At 39.3% G+C, this 22,891-nt stretch overlaps 1 protein-coding gene across 1 annotated transcript in view; it reads left to right on the top strand.

Annotated features, from left to right (window-relative positions):
- Positions 1 to 22,891, top strand: part of CFAP65 (cilia and flagella associated protein 65) — a 2,328,717-nt gene that overhangs the window by 1,971,881 nt on the left and 333,945 nt on the right. Inside the window, exon 23 of the mRNA XM_044075222.1 lies at positions 712 to 903. Coding sequence (XP_043931157.1) covers positions 712 to 903 — 192 coding nt within the window. The remainder of the gene's footprint in view (positions 1 to 711; positions 904 to 22,891) is intronic.

Here is a 22,891-nt window from a genome sequence, read left to right as displayed (position 1 = left end):
ATAGGCCCTAGGGCCAACAGCCTAGTACCAACCTATGAACCTGTGTCCCTTATGTACAGGGTCAGTCTGTAAGATACTCAATGCACAGGCAAAAATCCATGCCATCCTCTTGCCCTGGAGGCCATATATTGGGTAAATTTGGGTTATATTGGCTAGGCTTGTAAGCGCCCTTAAGGTGTTAGTCTAGTAATCTCCTATGAAGGCTCCATTGGTCATTAGCTTTGTATTCACCGATGAACCTATGAACCTGTAAGAAGTTGTGCAGGTGATGTATGTCAGTTAGTCACTCCATCCCTACCCCCTCCCTTAAGCATTCAGAACAATTAGTTAAGCAAAATAAGGTGTGAGAGGGCTGCAGCAGCAGCAGCATCATTACAGTTTCAATAAAAGTGTTAATTTAGCATCAGGGCAGATGCAGCAGTTCCTCCATTTCTTTGACTGTTGTTTTTCACACTTGAAGCAGTTAGCAGTGGACAAACAGCATTCCTAAAGGACAGGCTGAACTTACAAAGTTTTTTTATTTTGCTACTTTTGCTACCCCTCCCAGTGATTGCATGTATACAGTTTATGCTTGCCAATGTCCCTGGTAACAGAATTTTTGTATCTCAGCAAGCACATTCTGGGACATAAAGATGCTAGTGTGTATTATTTAGGTTATACTTACAAGAGCAGAGTATTTGGCTAGTCTGACTAATGCTGTTTTTTCTTTAGATCTATGAGTTGTACAATGGAGGATCAGTGCCAGTGGTCTATGAAATTCTGCTTGAGCCTCTCTGGCACGTTCAAGAGGAAAATTTTCAGCATCCTATATTCCAGTGTCTCAACCCCCGTGGAGGGATCCTTCCTGGCATGACAGCTCACATTGAGTGGATCTTCTCTCCTCTGGAAGCTAAAACATACTCTGTAAGAAATGTTTTTTTTCTAATGGTTTTACAGATATTGCAGAAACTGTGATTTTGCCAGAATTTGTGTTCCCCGTAGTACTGTTCAACTCTTCAGGTGTTATATATTTCCTTCTGCTGAGTACATTTACTTATATTAATTCTTTGGCATTCTTCTTGTGGAGCTAATATTTACCTTTTATGATTTAGGTTTTGTTTATTTATAATGGGTTTGGCATAATGGTTATCTTCACATTATTGACATAGGGTACAGGGTTTGATTCTGACTTCAGGTTATTAATAGGCTTAAAATGGCCCTTCAGGGAAGTTAGTCTATTATTCACTCATAACCCTATGTAACATTTATCCTATGCAGAGTTGCTGAACATGTGAAAACACACAAAAATACTACAAAGTCAGTGGATACTGATCTGGAGAAATAAACATGATCTCATTTTGATAAATTAAAGAAAATGGATTTTGCTGAACCGACATTTTAGTAATTCTAACAGGACTGACTGATATGCTGTATTATAACCTGCAGCACCGATAAATGTGCTTGATGTTTTGTTTTTTAAGATGATTTCTTTTTATTGTTAAGTTTACAAGACAATCGTACAACAAAGTTTATGATAAATAAATATTACTGTTTGACAAACAGATTAAGAGGAATCTTATGTTTCAGATCTAGTTCATTATGTGAATGTTAGTGTGATTTTTTATTGCTTGCATTCAGATGGAATATTTGCATGTAGCTTAATTAAAGAGGCCCATTCTGAATCTCAATAGTCTCAAAAATAAATGCTTCAAGCAAAAGAAGACTTATTAGTTTCACTGCCATCTGTCTTGCTCCTTCATTTGAGTCATGTATGTAATATCTAGTTATGAAACAAACTTACTTGCATATCAAAATAAAATATATATTGTGCAAGATTCCACAAATTTAAAGCAAGCAACCCGTATTTGCATATAAGGGATCCTTCATTTGGCCTTTCAATAGCCATGTGTATTTTATGCAGTATTTTATTTTTTAAAGCAATGACAGCAAGTTTATCAACATGTAGATGGCTGACTCTTTATAGCACTTTCCAAACCACAGCTAATTACCACAGTACTTTTCATTTTGAACTAGTTTTCAGGACAAATCCCAAAATGTCTCCCTCCTAGTATATTTTTTGTTTGTGGGAGCAATCCAATGAAAAAAAGCAAAAAGAACAAAAAAAAAAATAAATTTACATTGGCACACAAACACTTTGATGAAGGCTGTACAAATCCTATTCCATGCAGTATGAGCACCACAATGACAAGTCCTTCACATTTGGTGTTGACTTCGACTGGTGATCCAGCTATGACAGATGTACATGAGACCTCTTAAGCAGCATCTGAAAACACATTGAAGCTATAGTTCTTAACTAATAGATTGGTTTACTAGGTTGATAGAAAATTGCTAGATGGTATTTTACAAGGGGTCTACTTCACTTGACCTAAAACTTATTTGACTGACACCCAGTTGACCGACACCCAACTTACCTAAATTTCATTTGACTGACTCACATTTCACCAACATTTAAGACATAGACTTGTTATGGGTTTTCCTTCACATGTGACTTGCTTGTGATAAAAAGAATTAGTGTAACTTACAGTGCTGACTGTTAAAATTCCGATAGTCATGTATAAAGTAGTGTTGTAGTGGTTCTAAATGTGGGTTTGCCTCTTTACATTTTTATGGGAAGTATCTAAAGTAATTTGGCAAATTTCTGTGAGTTCCCAGCAGTAGTGGCAGTGTGTAGAGTAATGTAAGGCAAGTTTAAGGTATATACCCCCTTCCCAACTGTAGTGCGATCCTGGCGTTAGTATTTATAATTAGGGGGTGTGGGCGGGCGTAACACCCCACCTAGTTTGGTTGTACATTGTCCCGTTTCTGTGAAGAGGGTAAGCAAGTCATTTTTAAGTTCTGGAAAGGGTTAGTTATTGGTGTTCTAAATGTGCTTGTCTATGGTTTAAGATTTAGTATGTTGAAATTTAACATTGTTAAGCTGTCAGTGTAATGGGAGTCAGTCAAATGAGTTGTCAGTCAAATGAAATTTAGATCAATTGGGTGTTGGTCAAATGGGTGTCAGTCAAATGAGTTTTAGATCAAGTGAAGTAGATCCCTTACCAGACCTATTCATGAAACCTGTTTTTCAAACAGCAGGGCGGCATCAAATCTGTTAGAGATACATCCTTGAAGACTTGTGGTGTATTTTTAAACATTCCACTGCTGAGACACAAAGGATATTCATAGAATGCAGCTGGAGCTTAGCACCTAAGCAAGTCCATGACTGTCCTGCAGTGGTACCAGTGATTATGTATCACATAGGAAGTCACCAGTGCATTTGTGCAGCTCTCTGAATGCTAAGGCAGTAGCTTGACAGATGTTCTCATAACAGTTCTGACTGATTTTGACAGGATTATTGGTTAATTCCATTTGTAAAGGGGTCTGCCATCCCCCTACCCTCCCATTGTTTGTCTTAAAAAAAACTCCTTTCAAATGGAACCATAAAAAACAAACTGTTACATTCTCTGTTTCGGAGAAAAAAAAATGACAACATAGTCCTTTGTTTTACTGCAGACTTTGCTGCTCCAACAACAGTAAAGTGCAGGAAATGGAGATTACAGAGAACATTTGATATTACATAACATCACTTGGTACTCTGGACATGTAGTCATGCAGCATCCGATGTTCTCCATAATTGCCATGGTGGGTTATCTAAGATAGTTCAGAATCAGGCACATAATCTTCACAACAATATAGATCTAAATATGCATATAGGCATATATTCCTTTCAGCCATGCAGAAAAGCTGTAAAAGACTAGATGGAGGAGCTTGTTTAGTGCATTTCATATACTGCAAAACTGAACCACTTGGTTAAAGTTATCAGCTTAAACCCAAAGTTTATGAATGGGACATCAAGCAGAAAGTCCTGTATAACCTTATTTTATATTTTGGGAACAGAACAAGGTAGATCTACTCACATCTGCAGAGACCACCAACTTGTTTTGCTGGTATTTCTTCTAACTGTATGAAAAGAGATTTTGTCACATTGCCTTTGCTGTGGTTTGTGTAGAGACTGTGCCATGAATTCCCTCTTATTTCATCCCAGTGATGCAAATGATGCTACTGAAAGCCAGACAGAGCAGCACCATAGTGATTCACAGAGCACCAAGTCATGATGTGTGTTTTACCATGCCTTTTACCAGTACAGATGTACCTTACTGACTAGGCAAGATGATCAATGAGTCAGCTCTACAAGAGAAATTTCTGTATCTAGACAGATGTTGCATATGGTTGTTGAGAACAAAGGAAATAAGAGTACCTCCTAGTAATTGTAGAGAGGTTACTCCTAAACCTGCCTACATCAGCTGAGGAGTGAAAGATGTCCCACTGACTGAAGAATAACTATCTGTTTAATACAAACTTTAGGGTGGGTATGATCTGTAACTTCCTAAAACTGTATGGACTTTGAGCCAGTCGCTGTTGTATGAATTTGTTTGCAAGTAAGAGTAGCTGAGTGAGCTTATCACTTATAACGTACAGAAGACTGAAATGTTGAGGAAAATCTGCCTACAGAAATAAAATGAGGGGGGATGGAGTATAATTTGGTGACCCCCCCCTTCACCTGCAAATGCCAGGGGTTATGTTACTACACTGATTGTAATTATCTTTAAGCTTTCGTCACTGTAATATCTTACAAAGGACACATTTCCTGTAATCCAGTCCTTTTAGGGCTAACTATTCCCAACTGGCTAGGGACTTTCAAATGCTGTATTTCTGCTTTGTGTTTGGAGTGCCCAGCAGATGTATTGGGGGTGGGAAAATGGGGTACAGCAGTGCAGTATATAGGACACTAATTTCCCAGTATTCCATCTAGCTAAAGATTTTACAGTGTTGTACTTTTGCTTTGTGTTTGGAGTTCACTGTGGATGTAGTGAGGGTGGGATGCTGGCAAATGGCAATGTGGTATGTAGGAGCCATACCACTCAATTGTCCAGATTTTCACAGAAGATACAGATTTTTGCCTCATATTTTTGGTCTGCTCCTCATAAAATGTGTGGTTTTCTGGCAAAATACTGGGAGACTGTGAGGACTGGAATAGTAAATAATGACATACATTTGAGTTTCAGACTTCAAATCCTTCAGAAAATGTATGTTAACACAAACCCTGTTACTTTAGCAACTTTTAGTTTAAAGGAGCAATATTTAAAATCTGTCCCTATTTTTGGGCCTTTGTCTCCCCATTTTGTCTGGATTTGTCCAGATTTCTTAAACTAAGAGGTTGAGAAGTATGTGTAGGACACTTCTTTCCCTGTAGTCTAGTCCTAATAGGGCTAACTGTCCTTGTTTCAGTATTTTGAAATTCAGCATTGTAAGCTTTCAGTATAATGAGACTCAGTCAAGTGAGTTTTGAAAATTAGGTATCGTGGTCTCAGTCAAATGAAATTCAGTAGTTTGAGTTTTCAGTCATGTGAAGTGAACCCATATATATAGTTTATCTTTCAAACCTTGAAATACTGAAAATGTCGAATTTCAGTATCTTGAGATGAAAATATTGAACGTGAAACTCATGAACCACGGGAATTATCCCAGGGCAAATAAACACTTTCCCATTGTGGGGAAATATGCCCTTTCCCCCACTGTAGTGCAATCCCAGAGTTGGTATATAAGTTAGGGGGTTATGGGGGGAGCATAGCCCCCAGCCTAGGTGGATATAAAATGGTACAGTATGTAGTTTGTGGTTTGGGGCAAGTGTTTACTTGCCCTGGGATAATTTTCATGTTTTGTGATTTTCACTTTCGATATTTCCATCTCAAGATACTGACATTCAACATTTTCAGTATTTTGAGGTTTGAAAGTGAAACCATATACGTATATATAAAGCTCGATCATGCCTGAAACTGTGCAAAAGATGGGTACATGTGTAATCATTCAGTAAACTAACAAAAATAAACACAGCACCCAGCCAGCCAGTAAAATGAAATGTTTATTGTGATGGCTCATACCCAAAAACAGCAAATTGGATTTTCTACCTCTAAATAGAACTTCATATATATGATAAAGGTGGGATGTTAAGTTGTCAATCTCGCCTTCATTCTTGCTTGATGGGTTCGGAGCCGATCCCTCGGCTCCGACTCGGCACTTGCTAAGCTCGAGAGTCACTTTTACCAGCTCGAGGCAGCCCCATATCCCATGATGCAAGGCGGTAAGTACCCAGATCTCGTTTGCCGCTTCGCTTATGAGGTCCTCCTTTTACCAGCTCCTGGTAAGTGATTTACTAATTCGCTATTTTAGCCCCTTTTAACTTAAAAACCCTTTATTGTTAGTTTTTATTTAGTTTTAAACATTTTCTGACAGAAATTTGTCTGTCTCTTCTTATTTTTTTAGTCAGACTTTTCCCATCCCATCCCCCCCCCCCTGTTAGGGTGTGTGTGTGTGTTTTTTTAGTTATACCTTTGGGTATATTTAATTTAATTCTTTGACTGGTGTGTGTGTGTGTTTGCACCATGTCAAAAGAAAGGGTCTCAGGCTTTAAGAAGTGTGACTCGTGCTGTCAGAAAATGTCTCTGACAGACGGTCACACTTCTTGCCTGTACTGCCTGGGGCCTCTTCACCTGCAGGACTCCTGTGCTATTTGTCATTCTTTCAGCCAGAGAGTCCTGCAGGAAAGAAGGAATAAGTTGATACTGAGGGGCCTTCTTAATCCGGAGGGCTCTCCGGCTAAGTCGGCTCCATCCAAGACTACCAAGTCTTCCAAGGCCCAGGCTTCTGTGTCAAAGCCTGCAGCCTCGGCTCCGACTCGTTCTGAGTCGAGATCGGCTCCGGCTGGAGCCGATTCTGGCTTAACTAAGCCTTCGGCACCGATGGCTATCGGTGCCGAATCTGCATCGACCACTTCGGTGTCGGCTCCGATCGGTTCCGACCACCATGTGGCTCAGGCATCGGTGTCGGCTCCGATCGGCTCCGACACTGTTACTTTTGTGGCTGTGTCGGTTCCGGCTGGAGCCGATGCATCGAGGTTACCTGTCGGCTCCGATAAGTTGTCGGCTCCGGCAGGTTCAATAGCTTCATCGGTTCCGATGGCTCCTTCGAGGAAGAGGTCTAGGTCTCCTTCCTTGGAGCCGATACTTTCGGCTCCGGCTTCACCTCTCCTCTCGGAACGGAGCCATCGGAGCCGATCTTCAAGGTCATCCAGGCTTTCTGACCATGACTTAGAGAGAGTGGTCAGTAGATTACTTAAGTCACAGGCACTGGCCCAAATGTTACATAGTCCGTCTCAACAGACGACTATTGGTCCACACCCCGTTGCTGTTCCTCCTTCAACTCTACCCCAGAGCTTGGAGTTGGAGTCTTCGAATGGTTACTGCTACGGCTGAGGGACGGATACCCCTTCTGTTCCTTCAGCCTCTACTCTTATCTCCTCTTGAGACCTTCCTTAGAGGGATTCGTGGCGGGCTTCCATGGTCTCCTCCGAGGGGTGAGTGGCATCGGACCCTTGTCCGAGCCGCTCTTCCCCTTGGAGCCTCGGCCTTGGTGAGCTCGGCTCCGACATCTGCCTCGGAGACTTCCCTTTCGTTGGTCCCTGGAGTTCCTAGCTCTTCAGAACGGGTTCTCTCGGACCTGCCTGGGAGGGAGCATTCGAGGTGATGAAGAGTGTGCTGGCCACTGGTATCAGCCAGCAGTCTGTTCCCTTAGCTCCTCCCTCTATAGTGCCTGTTGACATCTCTGCCACTTCTCTTGCTACAGGACCCAGAGATCCTCCGCCTCAGGTTTCCCCATTGGGAATTTCCCCTCTTCCGAGGATTCTCCTGATGTTTGGGAGATCCTCCTAGGAAGAGGACTTGTAAGACGAAACATGTAGACTCCGGCGAGTCTATCACTCCAGATACTGACTTTGATCAGTCACAGGGATCCCCAAGATCCCCCTCTGAGGATGTCTGCTTCTCAGACATCCTAGAACTCCTTAGACAGAGGGAAACTGGCCCACCAATAAACCCTCTGAGGATGAGTCAGTATACCAGGAGGGGTTTGGATCTGGGCCCTCCACCTGCTGGGTGACTCCGCCTTCGACCCCTTATGCAGGTTGTGCCCGAAGGCGTGGGCTGCTCCTGACTCTGTAGAGCCAGTCCCTAGGAGGCCTTCAAAATTTATCACTGCCCCTGTGACAAGCAATTCCTCACTAAGGGTGTCCCGCTGATGCCATGGTGGTGGCTGCTGCCACCAAGAAGGAACTTGCAGATCCTTCCGTGCCGTCCATCCTCCTAATAAGGACTCTAGGACCATGGATAGGTACGGTAAGCGGATGTTTTCCTCAGCGACCTTTGCTATGCTCGCTGAATTACCTATGTCACTTCACCAGACTCCAAAGGGATATCCTTAAGGAGCTAGGTGATGTTGTTCAGGATCCTACAGCTGCAGGAGCTCAGGAAAAATTGCTTCGCAGCTAGGAACCCTTAATTCCATTGCAAACTCCTCCATGCGGCTAATATCATATGCTGCTGATGGAGCGAGTAGGGCCGCAGGTACAGGTGTGGCTCTTAGACGCCAAGCCTGGATGCGGCTATGTGACTTTGCAGATCCCTTTAAGGCGTCCTTCACAAATTCTCCCTTTGATGGGTCAGCTTTGTTTGGCCCTCAGGTGAAGGAAACTTTGACCAGGTGTGAGCAGGACGGCAAGACTCTTTCTGCCGTGGAGTCCATTTTTCCACCCCTTCTAGACCTTACCCCAAAGGACAGAAAGGTGGCAAAATGTGGTTCCACAAATCCCAAGGAGTCACGCCGGATTCACGTGGTCAGTTTACCCCTAGAGGCAGAGGGGTAACAACAACACGCGCTCTAGAGGCAGAGGGTCCAAAAACAGGGAAACAGAGAGCCTCTCTGACAAGCCCTTTCAGCATCCCTGAGATGTTGCCCGGCTGTCCCTCCTTGGAGGCAGTTGGGGAAGATTATCACTGTACCCAGAAGCCTGGCATTCCCTCACTCAAGACAGATGGGTACGGTCGGTCATATCCAAGGCTTACATAATTCCTTTCGAGGAAAGTCCTTCCCTCAAATTCCCTTCCAGATGTACCACCCGGTCTAAGGGAAATTGCAGAGTTAGAAGTCTCAAAACTACTGCAAAAAGAGCCATTCAGCCAGTTACAACAGACCATTGAGAGCCGGGAATCAACTCAAGGTTCTTTTTGGTCCCCAATAAGACGGGAGACTGGAGACCAATATTGGATCTCAGCAGACTCAACAAGTCTGTGAGGAAGACAAGATTCGAATGGTCACTCTTCAGTCAATTCTGCCCTTCTTACAGAAGGACAACTGGATGTGCTCAATAGATCTTCAGGATGCGTACTATCACATCAAAATTCACAGACGCTCCAGGAGATTTCTCCGCTTTCGGCTGGGGTCCAGTCATTTCCAGTTCAGAGCCCTGCCCTTTGGTCTCACTACAGCCGCCAGAGTGTTCACCAAATGCATGGCAGTGGTCACGGCTCACCTGAGACGTCAAGGATTCCAGGTGTTTCCGTATCTCGACGACTGGCTCCTGTCAGCCACCACCAGGCATCAGCTTATTCAAGCCAGGGATTACACAATAAATCTTTGTTCTCATTTGGGCATCTCGATCAACTTCGAAAAGTCATCCTTATTGCCCTGCCAGTCTATTACTTTCATAGGCGCAAACTTAAACACTGTTCGGATGTCAGCTACTCTTACAGATCAAAGAGTTTCAGACATTCAGAGTCATGTCAGGATCATTCTAGCCAACAAGAAAGTACAGGCCAGAATGGTTCTAAAGGTATTAGGCCTCATGGCTGCGGCCATTACTCTTCTTCCCCTGGCTCGCTTCTACATGCGCCTTCTTCAGTGGATGCTGTTCACACAGTGGTCGTACCAACAACTTCCAATGCGTCACCAGATTCTGGTGACACAGACTTGCAAAGATCATCTTGCTTGGTGGATCACATCTCCTCAGGTTCACCAAGGCAGACACTTTGTACCCCCATCCCCGATAGCCACTGTCACCACGGATGCCTCCCTGATCGGGTTGGGGGGTCATTATCAGGGCAGGATGGTTCATGGGACGTGGCAGCCGTTCGAGTACCATCTGCACATAAATGTCCTGGAGATGAGAGCAGTGCTTTTAACGTTGCAAGCCCTCAACGACTTTCTTCCCGTAGGGACAATTGCAGTCCATACAGACAACATGTCTGTAGTTTGGTATATCAACAAACAGGGCGGAACCAAGTCCTACCCCTTGTGTCGAGAAGCGCTCAGACTATGGCAATGGGCGATCTCCTCTCATCGGTTTCTGGTAGCAACGCATATCCCTGGGAAAACCAACATTGTAGCGGACAGATTGAGCAGAGCTATTCTCATGCCTCATGAGTGGTCTCTCAAGCAATCTATAGCGGAAGAGATATTTCTGGAATGGGGTCGTCCATGTTGCGATCTTTTTGCTACTCCCCAAAACAGCAAATGCCCAGCCTTCTTCTGTCTCTTCCTCTACCAGGCCATCCCCCAGAGACGCTCTGACCCAGGATTGGCCCCAGGGACTTCTTCATGCCTTCCTTCCATTTCCTCTGATCCCTCAAGTTATCCAGAAAGCTACCGTTTTGAGAGCCAAATTGATTCTCATTGCCCCTTACTGGCCTCAACAAGTTTGGTTCCCGTTCCTCCATCGTCACCTTTTGGTGCAGCCGTGGCATCTAGACCCAGTGCCAGATCTTCTGATTCACCAATCCGGTCAGCTGCACCGGTCTATCCCTTCTCTCAACCTCACAGCATGGTTGCTCCACTTCCTTCCTTAGCCAGGCTTCCTTTGATCTCTAACTCAGTTAGAGACATCATAGTAGCTTCTTTAAAATCCTCTACCAGGAGGATTTATACAAGCAAATGGAAACGTTTCTCTTATTGGGCTAAGGCCAAGAATATTGATCCTTTCACTGCCCTGTTCAGGCAGTCCTGGACTTCTTAGCAGAGATTTTTCATGCAGGCTCCTCTTCTTCCACAGTCAGAGTTCAATTGGCTGCTATCTCCAACTTTCATGTCGGGGTCGCAGATCATAATATTATGTCCCATAGGCTCTGCAGGGCATTCTTGAAAGGAATTTTCCTACTAAAGCCTCCAATCAGGAATCCTCCTCCTCAGTGGGATCTAAATTTAGTGCTGACATCCTTGATTCTTCCCCTTCGAGCCAGCTGTTTCTTGTTCCCTGAAATTTCTTTCTTGGAAAACTTTATTCCTAGTGGCTATTACATCTGCCAGGAGGGTGTCTGAACTTCATGCTCTATCGGTTCAACCCCCCTATTTGGTTTTTCACAAAGACAGAGTATCTTTGAGAACTAATCCGACCTTTTTGCCTAAGGTCGCTTCAAAGACCAATTTGAATCAATCCATTGATCTCCCTGTATTTTTCCCAAACTATTCAGACAGAGCCGAACAAAAACTACATTGTCTTGATGTCCACCGTCAACTCAGATATTATTTGGACAGAACAAAAAAATTTAGGAAATCTGATCAACTTTTTGTTTCCTATGCGGATAATAAGAAAGGCCTTCCTGTTTCTAAAGTGACCTTGTCCAGATGGCTTTCTTCGGTCATCTCTGAAATTTATCTGCTCAGGAAAACAGCTGTGCTCAAAACCTAAAGCACATTCAACTAGGAGCTTAGCTACTTCTACAGCCTTTCAAGCTAGACTTCCTTTAGACACTATTTGTGCAGCGGCCACTTGGGCCACTCCTCACACTTTTGTTTCCCATTACAAATTGGATTTGGCCTCCAGGGACAGAGCCAGTTTTGGCTCTACAGTCCTCAAGAGTCTGTTCCATTGAGCCACCCAGGATAGAGGTGCTAGGGACGCGGTCCCATCAAGCAAGAATGAAGGCGAGATTGACAACTTAACATTAAGAAGTTATGTACCTACCATAACGTTCCATGTTAGTTGTCTTCTCGCCTTCTTTCTTGCGACCCTCCCTCCTTCCCCCAGGCCTGGACAGACCTTATTATAAGAAATTATTATGCTAAAGACCATTCAGACCTGGTCCTTCTTCCATCCTGTAAGTTTTCTTTCTTCCTTTGGAAGTGTTTTATGCTTGGTGCTATTGCCCTTTGTCATCAAACGAGATCTGGGTACTTACCGCCTTGCATCATGGGATATGGGGCTGCCTCGAGCTGGTAAAAGTGACTCTCGAGCTTAGCAAGTGCTGAGTCGGAGCCGAGGGATCGGCTCCGAACCCATCAAGCAAGAAAGAAGGCGAGAGAAGACAACTAACATGGAACGTTATGGTAGGTACATAACTTCTTATTAATATAGTCTGGCTATCAAGCAACCATGAAGCAATTGCATTTTTATTCACATGAGAGATTTTATTTTTATTGAATTTTGTCACATCATTGAATTGCTTAATGTTTTTGGGAATGGTAATCCAATAGATTGTTGTTTCCTTTGAAAAGGCTTTTTCAGTAGTAGCTCAATCATATGGGTGGAGCTAGGGTGGGGTGAAGGAAGCAGATGCCCCAGGTATAAAGTGTTAAAGGGCATGATTGGTGCATGCTGATTGGGTTGTAGTGCACTACCAGCATCCAGAAATGAATGCCAATACTAAATCTTTGATAAAGTCTGAAGCAGTTTAGTGCTTTGTGTGTGGTACTGGCATTAAGAAATTAATTATATTTGTGCTCAATTGTTTGTTTATGGTACTGGGATTAAGGAATGAATGCTGGTACTTGTATCTGTGGTCAGGGGTTCAGAGCTTCAGTGCTTCGTCTGTGGTATGCAGCTGTAGCGAGCAGCTTGTTACATTTGTAGCAAGTGGATTGTTACAGTTTTGAAAGGAGAATAGTATTTTTTTTTGTCTGGTTTCTACAGTGAACTTTCTTTTTTACCTCAAAACTTTTTTTTTGTACTTCAACTCAGAGAGAATGCTTGACATTCAGTACATAGATACCACTTCAGCAGCCTAAGCTGTTTATGTTCTACACCCTACACTGACCAGCTGCACAGAGCTTTGAACACCCTCCTTGCTTTTCAACTGTCAGGAGCTCATGCAGAGCTCTATGTAAAAGGCATTTGTGCAAAAAGCTTCAGTACTGTTTTTGTTGCTGAAGTGAGTGCTTCGTTGGTGGGCCCAGTGGTTCTGTCAGTTGACTATTGATCCTTCAAGGGCTGGGAAGATAAGTCACTTTTGGGAAATCTTCCAATTTTAATTATATTTTATTTGAAAAACTTGATTTTCCTGTCAGAAATTACAACCTTTGCTAAGAAACAAAGTGATTTGGACTGTCTTTGTACTTTTAAGGGAGTTATGTTGGTGCTTGTGTAAACACATATAGTTTATATTTTTACTAAAAAAAAGTATTGATGTTTTAAAGTTTTGCATGCTTGGGACAGGATTTTATGGTTGTGGGGACCTTCAGGGGTTTACTTAACTCAGAACCACTCATTCTCTACCATTCACATTACTGACTCATCTCGGCTCCACTGCCCATTCTTCAGGTCCCTTTCCTAGCACACAAAAACAAAAAAGAAATTGTGAATGAGTCTTTAAGCATTAGACCAACTCCAACTTTCCCTCAGATGGTGGTTGGTGACTCTGCTGTTGCCACTTGTTACTCCTCAGACCACCCATCTTGTTCCCACAAGCTACTTGGTGTAGCCTTCCAAGCCATCAAATAGCCATGTCCTCTATGACTGTATTAATGTCCATAGCAGGCAAGGGAGAGACACTAATATCTGTGTCAAGGGATGGGGCAGATGTAGAATCATCACTTGGCTGGAATGTGGATGTCAAACTAGACACCGCTGTAGATACGTTCACTCACGACCAATTTTATTAACAAAACTTTTTTAAAAAAATATACAAAGAATTAGATTGAGTGCTTTCTTCCCTTCCATAGGGATTTCATCAGAATCACATTGCTTATCCCATTTCCCTCCTTATATCCCCCTGTTATCTGATGTCATCATCAATTAGTTAATTTAATTACATAATGCAACTTTTAAAGAAGCATTCCTTTTAGATGGACTTTTTAAAAGACATTTAAAATTCAAGTATTTAGAACTCGTCCCATTTCTAAAACATACTAATATATAATAAATAATACGATAAAAATTAAAAATTATATATATATATATATATATATATATATATATATATATATATGTGTGTGTTTAAATAAGCGTGCTCTAGATTTCATCTTAAAATTGTATATGAATATGACAAATACATATATATTTATACAATAATATAAATGCATATACAAATATATAAAATGGTGTAAAAACATAAATACCTTAAAATTCATTTTCCACATTCCATCCTCGTAATTAATATAGGTTTTATTGAAATTATTTCATTTAACCCAGGGGGCTGACTTGCTTGTAATTGTATTTGCCATCTTAATTCTCTTTCTTCAATATAACTTCTACAGTCACCCCCCCCCCCCCAGGGTTTTGTGACACTTTTTCTAAAATTGCAAATCTAAACTCTTTATATGCCACACAACTAATAGAATGCCTGTATAGGGCATTATTTACATTCTTAGTGGCAATGTGGTATGTATGTTCGTAAATCCTGTCACTCAGTCTTCTCTCTGTCTTGCCTACATAGAATGAGGGACAGGACTTGCACATAGCCAAATATATAATTCCTGTAGTCTAACAATGACCTTTTTCAAATCTAACCGTGGTTTGTAAAGAATTATTGATGGTTAATTTCTCATCTAGGCAAATATATTTACATTGCGTACAATGTCCACATTTTTTAGTGCCATCTCTATTTTTATTTTTCATGCCCTTCTCAAAAGTTTTTTTTAAATTAGGGCCTACTTTATATACAAAATTTGGTTTAGTACCACCAATATTCCACAACCGTTGGTTATTCCTTAATATAACCCAGTTCTTTTTTACTATTTTCTCTACCTCATATATATTTTTTCCATATGGAACTACCATAACTTTCTCAAACCTATTATTCTCTCTGTCTGTTATGCTTTTACCCACTTTAGTGCTCTCTAGTCTCCCTAACAATGGCTTATATTTTTTCCCCATTCACTTCTTACGTAATTAACATATTCATCGAATATTTTTCTGGGGTAACCTCTCTCTTGAAATAGGGTAACAACCCCCTTCAATTCTTTGTCAATATCGTCAATGTTTGAGGTCATTCTAACTATTCTTATTAGTTGCCCTTTTACTATACTATTCTTTTGTTTAAAAGGGTGGTCACTTGTGTATTGTAAATAAGAATTAATAAAGGATGGTTTCCTGTATACCTTACTTTTAAAACCCTTCTCATATTTCTCTATATATGTATCTAAATAATTTATTCCATTCTTATCATAAGTATATGTAAATTTTAGAAATCTTGTACTCTCATTTAAATGTTGAATCAATTCCTTTATTAAATTCTCTGGTCCTTTCCATAAAACACAAATGTTGTCCAGGAATCTCACATATAAATTCATATACTGGTAGAATCTACTTTGAAAGACATGGTTTTGTTCCCATCCCAGCAATACAAGGTTTGCAGATATGGGGGCACATGATGCCTCCATAGCAACCCCTTTGTATTGCCTATAATATTCTCCTTCAAAAATAATGTAGTTATGCTCTAAAACTATGTCCATGAATTCCATAATTAACTCCTTTTTACCATTATCTACTAAGGTGTTATTATGTAAGCTGTCTGAGAATATTTCCAATCCTTCCTCTTTTGGAATGGATGTAAAAAGATCTACCACATCTATAGTTATAAAGATTAATTCCTGATCCCACAAATCATTTCGTATTCTACCCAAAAAATCCCAGGAATTTTTAAGTATATTCCCACCATTCACTATCTGTTGCTTTAGCCATCTGTCTATAAGCACACTGAAAGGGTAGGTTTTGATCCACGACCATCCACTATCGGCCTGAATGATAAATTATCCAGGCCTTTATGCATTTTAGGAATATCAAATATAGTTGCTACTATTGGTTTTGCAACTTTTAAATAATTATATAGATCTCCAGAAATGCTTTGTTCCAGAAGATAATCTTCTAAATAAAAGTCAGTTCTTCTATGACTAATATTAATTTCATTCAGTGAGGATGGTTGGTATGTGTCTAAATCATTTAAAATTTCAAAATTTTTCTGAGAATATTCCATAGAATCATAAAAAAACATCCCTCCCCCCTTATCTGGTTGCATCACTGTAATTGTATCATCTCCCCTAAGAGTTTTAAAACATCACTTTCTTTTTTACTTAGATTATAGTTTATTGACCCATATTGTTCTTTACTTTTCAACTTATAAATATCCTCTATGATTGCTTTTTCCAAAATATTAAGTGTTGGTTCTAGGGGTGGGTTAAAAATACTTTTGTTCCTGGGTTCTGTATTCCTTTCTCTCCTTTCATTTCGTGTCTGTTCCTGAAACATATATGCCAGATTAAGTTTTCTCATATACATTTTAAGCTCTGTTATTATTTCCGTATAATCAAACCTTTTAGTGGGTACAAATTTCAAACCTTTCATACATAAATGAAAATGTTCCTTTGTCAATTCTAAATCTGCATAATTATATATATGGTATCCATTCATAGTAAATGTTATTCCATCCTGTACTATAATGTCTACCACCTCTGCTTTTTGTTCCTGTTCCTGTTCAATTTGTTCCATCCATTTTCTACCTGACCTCTGTCTTCTTCCAGTCTCACATCCCATTCTTGTCGATATTGAAAATGTTGGGGCTCATTAAAGTCTCTATAATTATATTCATTAAAGTTGGGTTTACTCCTTGTTCCATATGTGTACTGTCCTTTGTAATCATATCTATTTCCACTATCCCTTTCTCTATTTTCCTTACATTTTTTGTCAGTTCTAAACAGATATGCCGTATTATTTTTATATTCATTCAAATCTCTTTGCATTTTTTTAAATTTTGTGTTAAATATTCTATTACACTTGAACTCAATATTCTCCATTTTCCTATTATATAGGTCTTTATTTTCCATAAATAAAAGATAATTTCTAATTTTTCTATCGAAAACCTCTGCTTGTTCTATAAGCACACTTAGTTTCTTATCATTATTTTTTATAATTTTTTCCATTAATTCCATACCATGCCTAATAAACATTTCAACAAAATCAGCTACTACATTGTCATCATAGTCTAACCCAAATGGGAATTTATACACCCTTAATCCCCTGGGTACAATTCTTTTTATCATGCACTCTGATAAATAACCATTTTCCAACTGTATTTTCTTAATTTCAAACATTTTTGATTCAAATTTATAAATCATGTCTTTTAGAATTCCATCAATAGACTCATTATTACTTTGCACATCTTTATGTGTTTGCTCTACAAAGTCGTTATCAGCAAACGCATATTGGTTAGATAAAAGGTAATCAAAACCTCTATTATCTATATTGTCTTTATCTTGCACCACAAGATTTTGAGTATTACTCACTTGTCTCTGTGATGTCCTTATGTGTTCTACCATAAAACATCCATTTCGCTCCTCTCTCTTTCTGCTCCTGCTTACATTACTCTGTTGTTTTTTATATCCGCCCTGTCAGAGCGTGTCTTTTGGTCTCGCCCCCATTTTCAAAATCTCACAACCAATATTGTTGTTGTTCTCTGAGCCCTTTTCCAATAAAAGGCTCCTACATCCATTTATGTTTCCGCTTTGTTTGGCGTTCGCCTCCTTATAACCTTCCTCTCCTTCTGGCCTTTCGCCTCGTGTCTCACTAGGCATGTCGTCATCAAAAGGGGACGAATGACACTTCCTTTTACTGTTAGTTCCTTTAATCTGTTCACCAGATTGTGTTAGGAGCTCTATGAGATGAGTGAGCTCTTCCTTAACAGTCGCAAGTTCCGACTGAACTTGGTACAGTTCCTCTCTCCGGATAGGGGAAAAAATCGGAGGAAAATTGTCGAGTGAATCCATACCTCCCAAGGGCTCAAAAATTCCACTCAATAAAACAAGAAAATGAGCCCAGCAGTGTCAATGTCCACCAATAATACCAAACTAGACACCGCTGTAGATACGTTCACTCACAACCAATTTTATTAGCAAAACTTTCATATATAATTTTAAGATGAAATCTAGAGCACGCTTATTTAAACACATATATATAGATATTTTTTTATTTTTATTGTATTATTTATTATATATTAGTATGTTTTAGAAATGGGACGAGTTCTAAATACTTGAATTTTAAATATGTCTTTTAAAAAGTCTATCTAAAAGGAATGTTTCTTTAAAAGTTGCACTATGTAATTAAATTAACTAATTGATGATGACATCAGATAACAGGGGGATATAAGGAGGGAAATGGGATAAGCAATGTGATTCTGATGAAATCCCTGTGGAAGGGAAGAAAGCGCTCAATCTAATTGTTTGTATATTTTTTAAAAAAGTTTTTTTAATAAAATTGGTCGTGAGTGAACGTATCTACAGTGGTGTCTAGTTTGGTATTATTGGTGGACATTGACACTGCTGGGCTCATTTTCTTGTTTTATTGAGTGGAATGTGGATGTGGAAGCTGGGTTTAGTGTGCCTAATCTTCATAGGTTCATAGGTGTGTTCTAGCCTAGTAACATCTAGGGCCTTTTTAAGCCTAGCCATACATCCCAAATCTCTAAATCAGGCTTTGTTCAGAGAGTGTTCGCTTAATGAGAAAAAGTTCCAGTCTAGTGTTCTATTTCCATGAACATGGCTTATTACTGCATTTTCCTTGCCTTCAGAATCTTTAGGCAAGGCAAGAGGAGTTCCTTCTCATTCTGACATGATTTTTCAGTCAGAACCACTGTCATGGAGAAGCTTGTGATTCGGTAGTTTTATGGTTTCTGTCAGTTTAATTTCTCCAAGTCTTTTGGGTTTCGAAGTTTCTAATACCATTTTTATTTTATTTTTTATTTAACATTTATTTACCAGGAAAGTCCGACTGGGAGCAGAGGCCATTTTCATTGGAGGCTTGGGGAGAAAAGTTCCAGAGCAATTTACAAGTAATGATAATAATACAACAACCATGATAATAATACATCAATACAAAGTATACAGTCATATACAAAAAGTATAGAGTTAGTAAAATTTCAAAGATTTACATTGAGAAATATTCTTAGAAGGGCATATAGTATGAATCATGATTTCACATAGGTTAAAGGACATATTATCTTACTTAGTGAGGAATCAGAGCATCTTGTATAGTAAAATACAGATGTAAGATTTCAGGTGTTGTAATATTTCACATTGATGACCAGAGCAGATAAATAAACTTATAACAGTATAACCAAAACAACTGCAGAAAAGCAACTGACATAGGTGGATAAGAGTACAGAAAATATTTACAGAGTGGGAGGAGGAGAGTAAGAGAGGGGAACAGAGAGTTAAAGAAAATATGGGTAGGTTAAAATAGTTGAGGGGAAACACTAGATAATAAGGGTATTAGGAGGAACGAAAGGGAAGGGTGATTTAGGCTAGTTATTTGTGAGGGTGAAGGCGGGTGGAGAAGTATGGGGTGATAGTAGGAAATAAGTGATTTATTTACATATGTTGAACATGGAGTAGATAAAGTATAGATTGGGAAGTAAATGGTAGGAAGATTAGGATTTAGCCATGGGTGGAGCATGAGCAGAGCCAGTTATTACTCAGGTACTCCTTAAGAAGTGAGTTAGATTAGCAGTAGTTAAGATAGGCTGTGGGATACCGTCCCAATTTTGAAAATATAGTTGGAGTAAAGAGAGTCACCAGCACTGTTTTTGGATTTGGAAATGTGTAGAGGAGATTTATTTGAGGAGAGGAGAACTCGAGTGTTAGTGTAGGGATGGAGCAGTTTTTGTACAGTAGGGTATTTGTCTGGTTGTTGAATGAGTTTGTGGGTGGTAATGAGTTTGGTTAAGGTTAAATAGTGGGGTAGTTCTAACCAGTTGAGTTGTTGTGAGGCTGAGCAGTGGTGAGATTGATGAGGGGAGTTTGTTGCGAACTTAACTATTTTGTTGTAGCAAGCCTCAAGTTTTGCTAAATCTGTTTTCTTTAAGTCAGCAAATATAGGGGAGGCATACAGTAAGGTAGAGAATAGCTGGGTTCTGGAAATTGGTTGTCTTGTATTAGTCAAGAGAAAAGGTGTGATTCTGTAAAGAGTACCTAGATTTATATATGTCTTTTTGATGGCTTGTGATAGGTGTTTGTCGAATTTCATGTTGCTGTCAATTATTGCACCTAACAATTTAGTTTGGGAAACTGTTGCTATAGCAGTATTATCTGAGGAGTATATATGAAAAGAAAATGGGGAGTCGGGGGATTTACTGGGATAAAAGAGCATAAGCTTAGTTTTATTTGGATAAAGAATCAGTTATGATTCAGTTAGCCATGATTCCACAGCTGAGAAGGCCTGTTGTGTTGTTAATTTGAATTGTTACAGGGTGGATGAATGTAGAGTTGTCTGCATACTGGGCAATGGTGGCAAGGTGGATAGTAGTGTGAAGTTTGTTGGTAGAAATACTAAAAAGAAGAGGACCTAAGATTGAAGCCTGAGGGACCCCGATGGAAACAGATAAAAGAGGTGAGAGATCCTGCTGCCATTTAACAGCTTGTTGGCAGTCAGTTAGATAATTATGGGACCAAGCAAGAGATTAGTGACTAAGTTTAAGGGAGGTGAGCTTGGTTAGGGGTTTCTGGTGGGAAACAGTGTGAATGCTATGGATAGATCTAAGGAAATGGGGGATACTAGTTTGCCTTTATTTCTGTATTGGTTGATAGTGTTAGTAAAGCTTAGATGAGCAGTTGTCGTACTGTGATAGGGGCGGAAACAGTGTTGTGTATCAGATAGGAGATTGTTAGATAAAAGGTAGTTTAAGACCTGGGTATGAATACATTTTTCTAGTATCTTGGCTAGGCGGGGCAAGATTGCTATGGGTCTATAATTAGAGAGCTCAGTAGACTTCTCTCCTTTATGCAGTGGGGTGATATTTTCCAGAGGAGTGGAATACCGTGTTCTGAAATAGTGTGGCTGATCAGAATTGAGATAGGGTAGGAGATGGCATCTGTTGCTAGTTTAAGGAATTCAGCAGGTAAATTATCAGCTGCAAGGGATGTGGGTTTAAGTCTGGTGAGTAGTTTTTTATGGTGTTAGCTTGGATAGATTTAAAAGAGAAGGTATCATTCATTTCCACGGGTGGTGTTGGGATAATAATAAATGGAGATTTACAGAAGTTCTTAGAAAGCAAAACTATAGAATTAGTAAAAAATGAATTACATTGTGTGGCTATGCTGTCATGACTAATAGTGACTAATGGGGTTGGTATTGATGGTTGGCCGGGTTGAAGAACTTTTTTATCGCGGACCAGAATTTTTGTGGATCATTATAGGGTTTCAGATGAATATCGCTGTAAAAAAATCTTTGCCTAATCTGACCTGGGTTTTAGCTTTCTTTCTAAGATTATCATAGTGGTCAAGGTTGGCTTGGGTTTTGTTGGTGTGCCATTGTGCCCAGGCTTTATCCCTTTGTTTAAGTAGACTTTTGGTTTCTTTTGTTAGCCAAGGAGCATAATTTGATTTAATTCTTTCAGTTCTGGATGGGGCTAGTTTGTTTAGAATGTTGAGGAAAGTAGTATTAAAGAAGTCCACTGCAGCATCTAGAAGTAGTGTTTTTTTTAACTTTCTTTTTATTAATTTTCATAAATCATGAACTTCTTACATCATGCAGATAATTATACATAGACATAACACTAAATATTAAAACTATATACAAAAAATGTTCATAACATTAGACTATTCTGTTTGAAATCATTACATTTTATCTAATAACTTTTTAGTTTCATCCAGGATAACTTCCTCTGTGTCATTTTTGTCATTCTAGAAGCAAGAGTTAAAAGTTCTCTATTACATACTGTCTTGGCCAATAATGTAAATTCAGCAAAAGATACAATTGTTTTGTTTTGCCAGTTTAAAGTGATGACTTTTCTTGCTATAGCCAAAAGAGACCAGAGAAGATGTACTTGTGATTTTAGTATACAATCTGGCATTGAAGCATTAAACAACAAAAATGCATCTGTTATTATACACTTGTCAGTCCACAATGCTTTTATAAAATCTCTAAATTTCTGCCAGAATGGGACAATCACTCTGCATTCAAGGAACATGTGTACCCAATCAGCAGAGAGACTCTCATCACATCTCCAACAATTATGACTAGTTTTATTTGACATTATAGCAATTCTCTGTGGGGTAAAGAAACTCCTGTGTAAAAACTTCCATGTAAATATTTTCCAATATGGAAATGATGTTGTATGATTGATTGACCTGAGTGTTAATAAATTATCATTTTCAGAAAAATTAAATCTGTTCATACTTTCTATACAACTCCATAAAGAGTCTTCAGGCTGTTTTAAGTCAGCTCTTAATGTTTTGTAAATCTTAGATAAAGAGAACCCCATGTTAAATTGTGATGTATTTAATTCACATAAAAGAAAGATTATTTTAGGCTGTAATAAAATATTAGTCACTTGGCTTGTTTTAAATTTCTTTATTAGATATTCCCTGAAAATTTGAATATTTAACCAATTATCTTGATTTGTGTTATACCTTGCTAAAAGGCTTGTAGTGTCATGAATATTATTTGTACTTAGGAACTGATGCCAATAATTTAGTCCATTGCCTTTCATTTCCATTATTTTATTCATATTAAAAGAGTCTAGACAATTCTTCGTGTGTGCTATTGGGAATATTAATATAGAAAAATGTCTTGTTATGCAGTTTCCGTTTATAATTTTCCTAAAATTGTTTAGTATATAGCTAACACAATGTGGTAACTTCTCATGTTTATTTTCTTTTATACTGAGTCCTTTACTACTAAAGAATGTTGTTATTTTTAGTAAAAATTTCATTGTTTATTGCTTCAACAGCATTAGATAGTAGAATATTCATGTGTAGATTTTTCCAGCTTGAAGTATACTTGTTACTTAACCACTTGCTTATGATGTGAATTATAACTGAT

The sequence above is a fragment of the Protopterus annectens genome, chromosome 6.part0 (genome assembly GCF_019279795.1).
Source record: "Protopterus annectens isolate FY-2018-M chromosome 6.part0, PAN1.0, whole genome shotgun sequence".
Classification (NCBI taxonomy): Eukaryota; Metazoa; Chordata; order Ceratodontiformes; family Protopteridae; genus Protopterus; species Protopterus annectens.
This window is presented reverse-complemented; position numbering and strand designations above follow the sequence as displayed.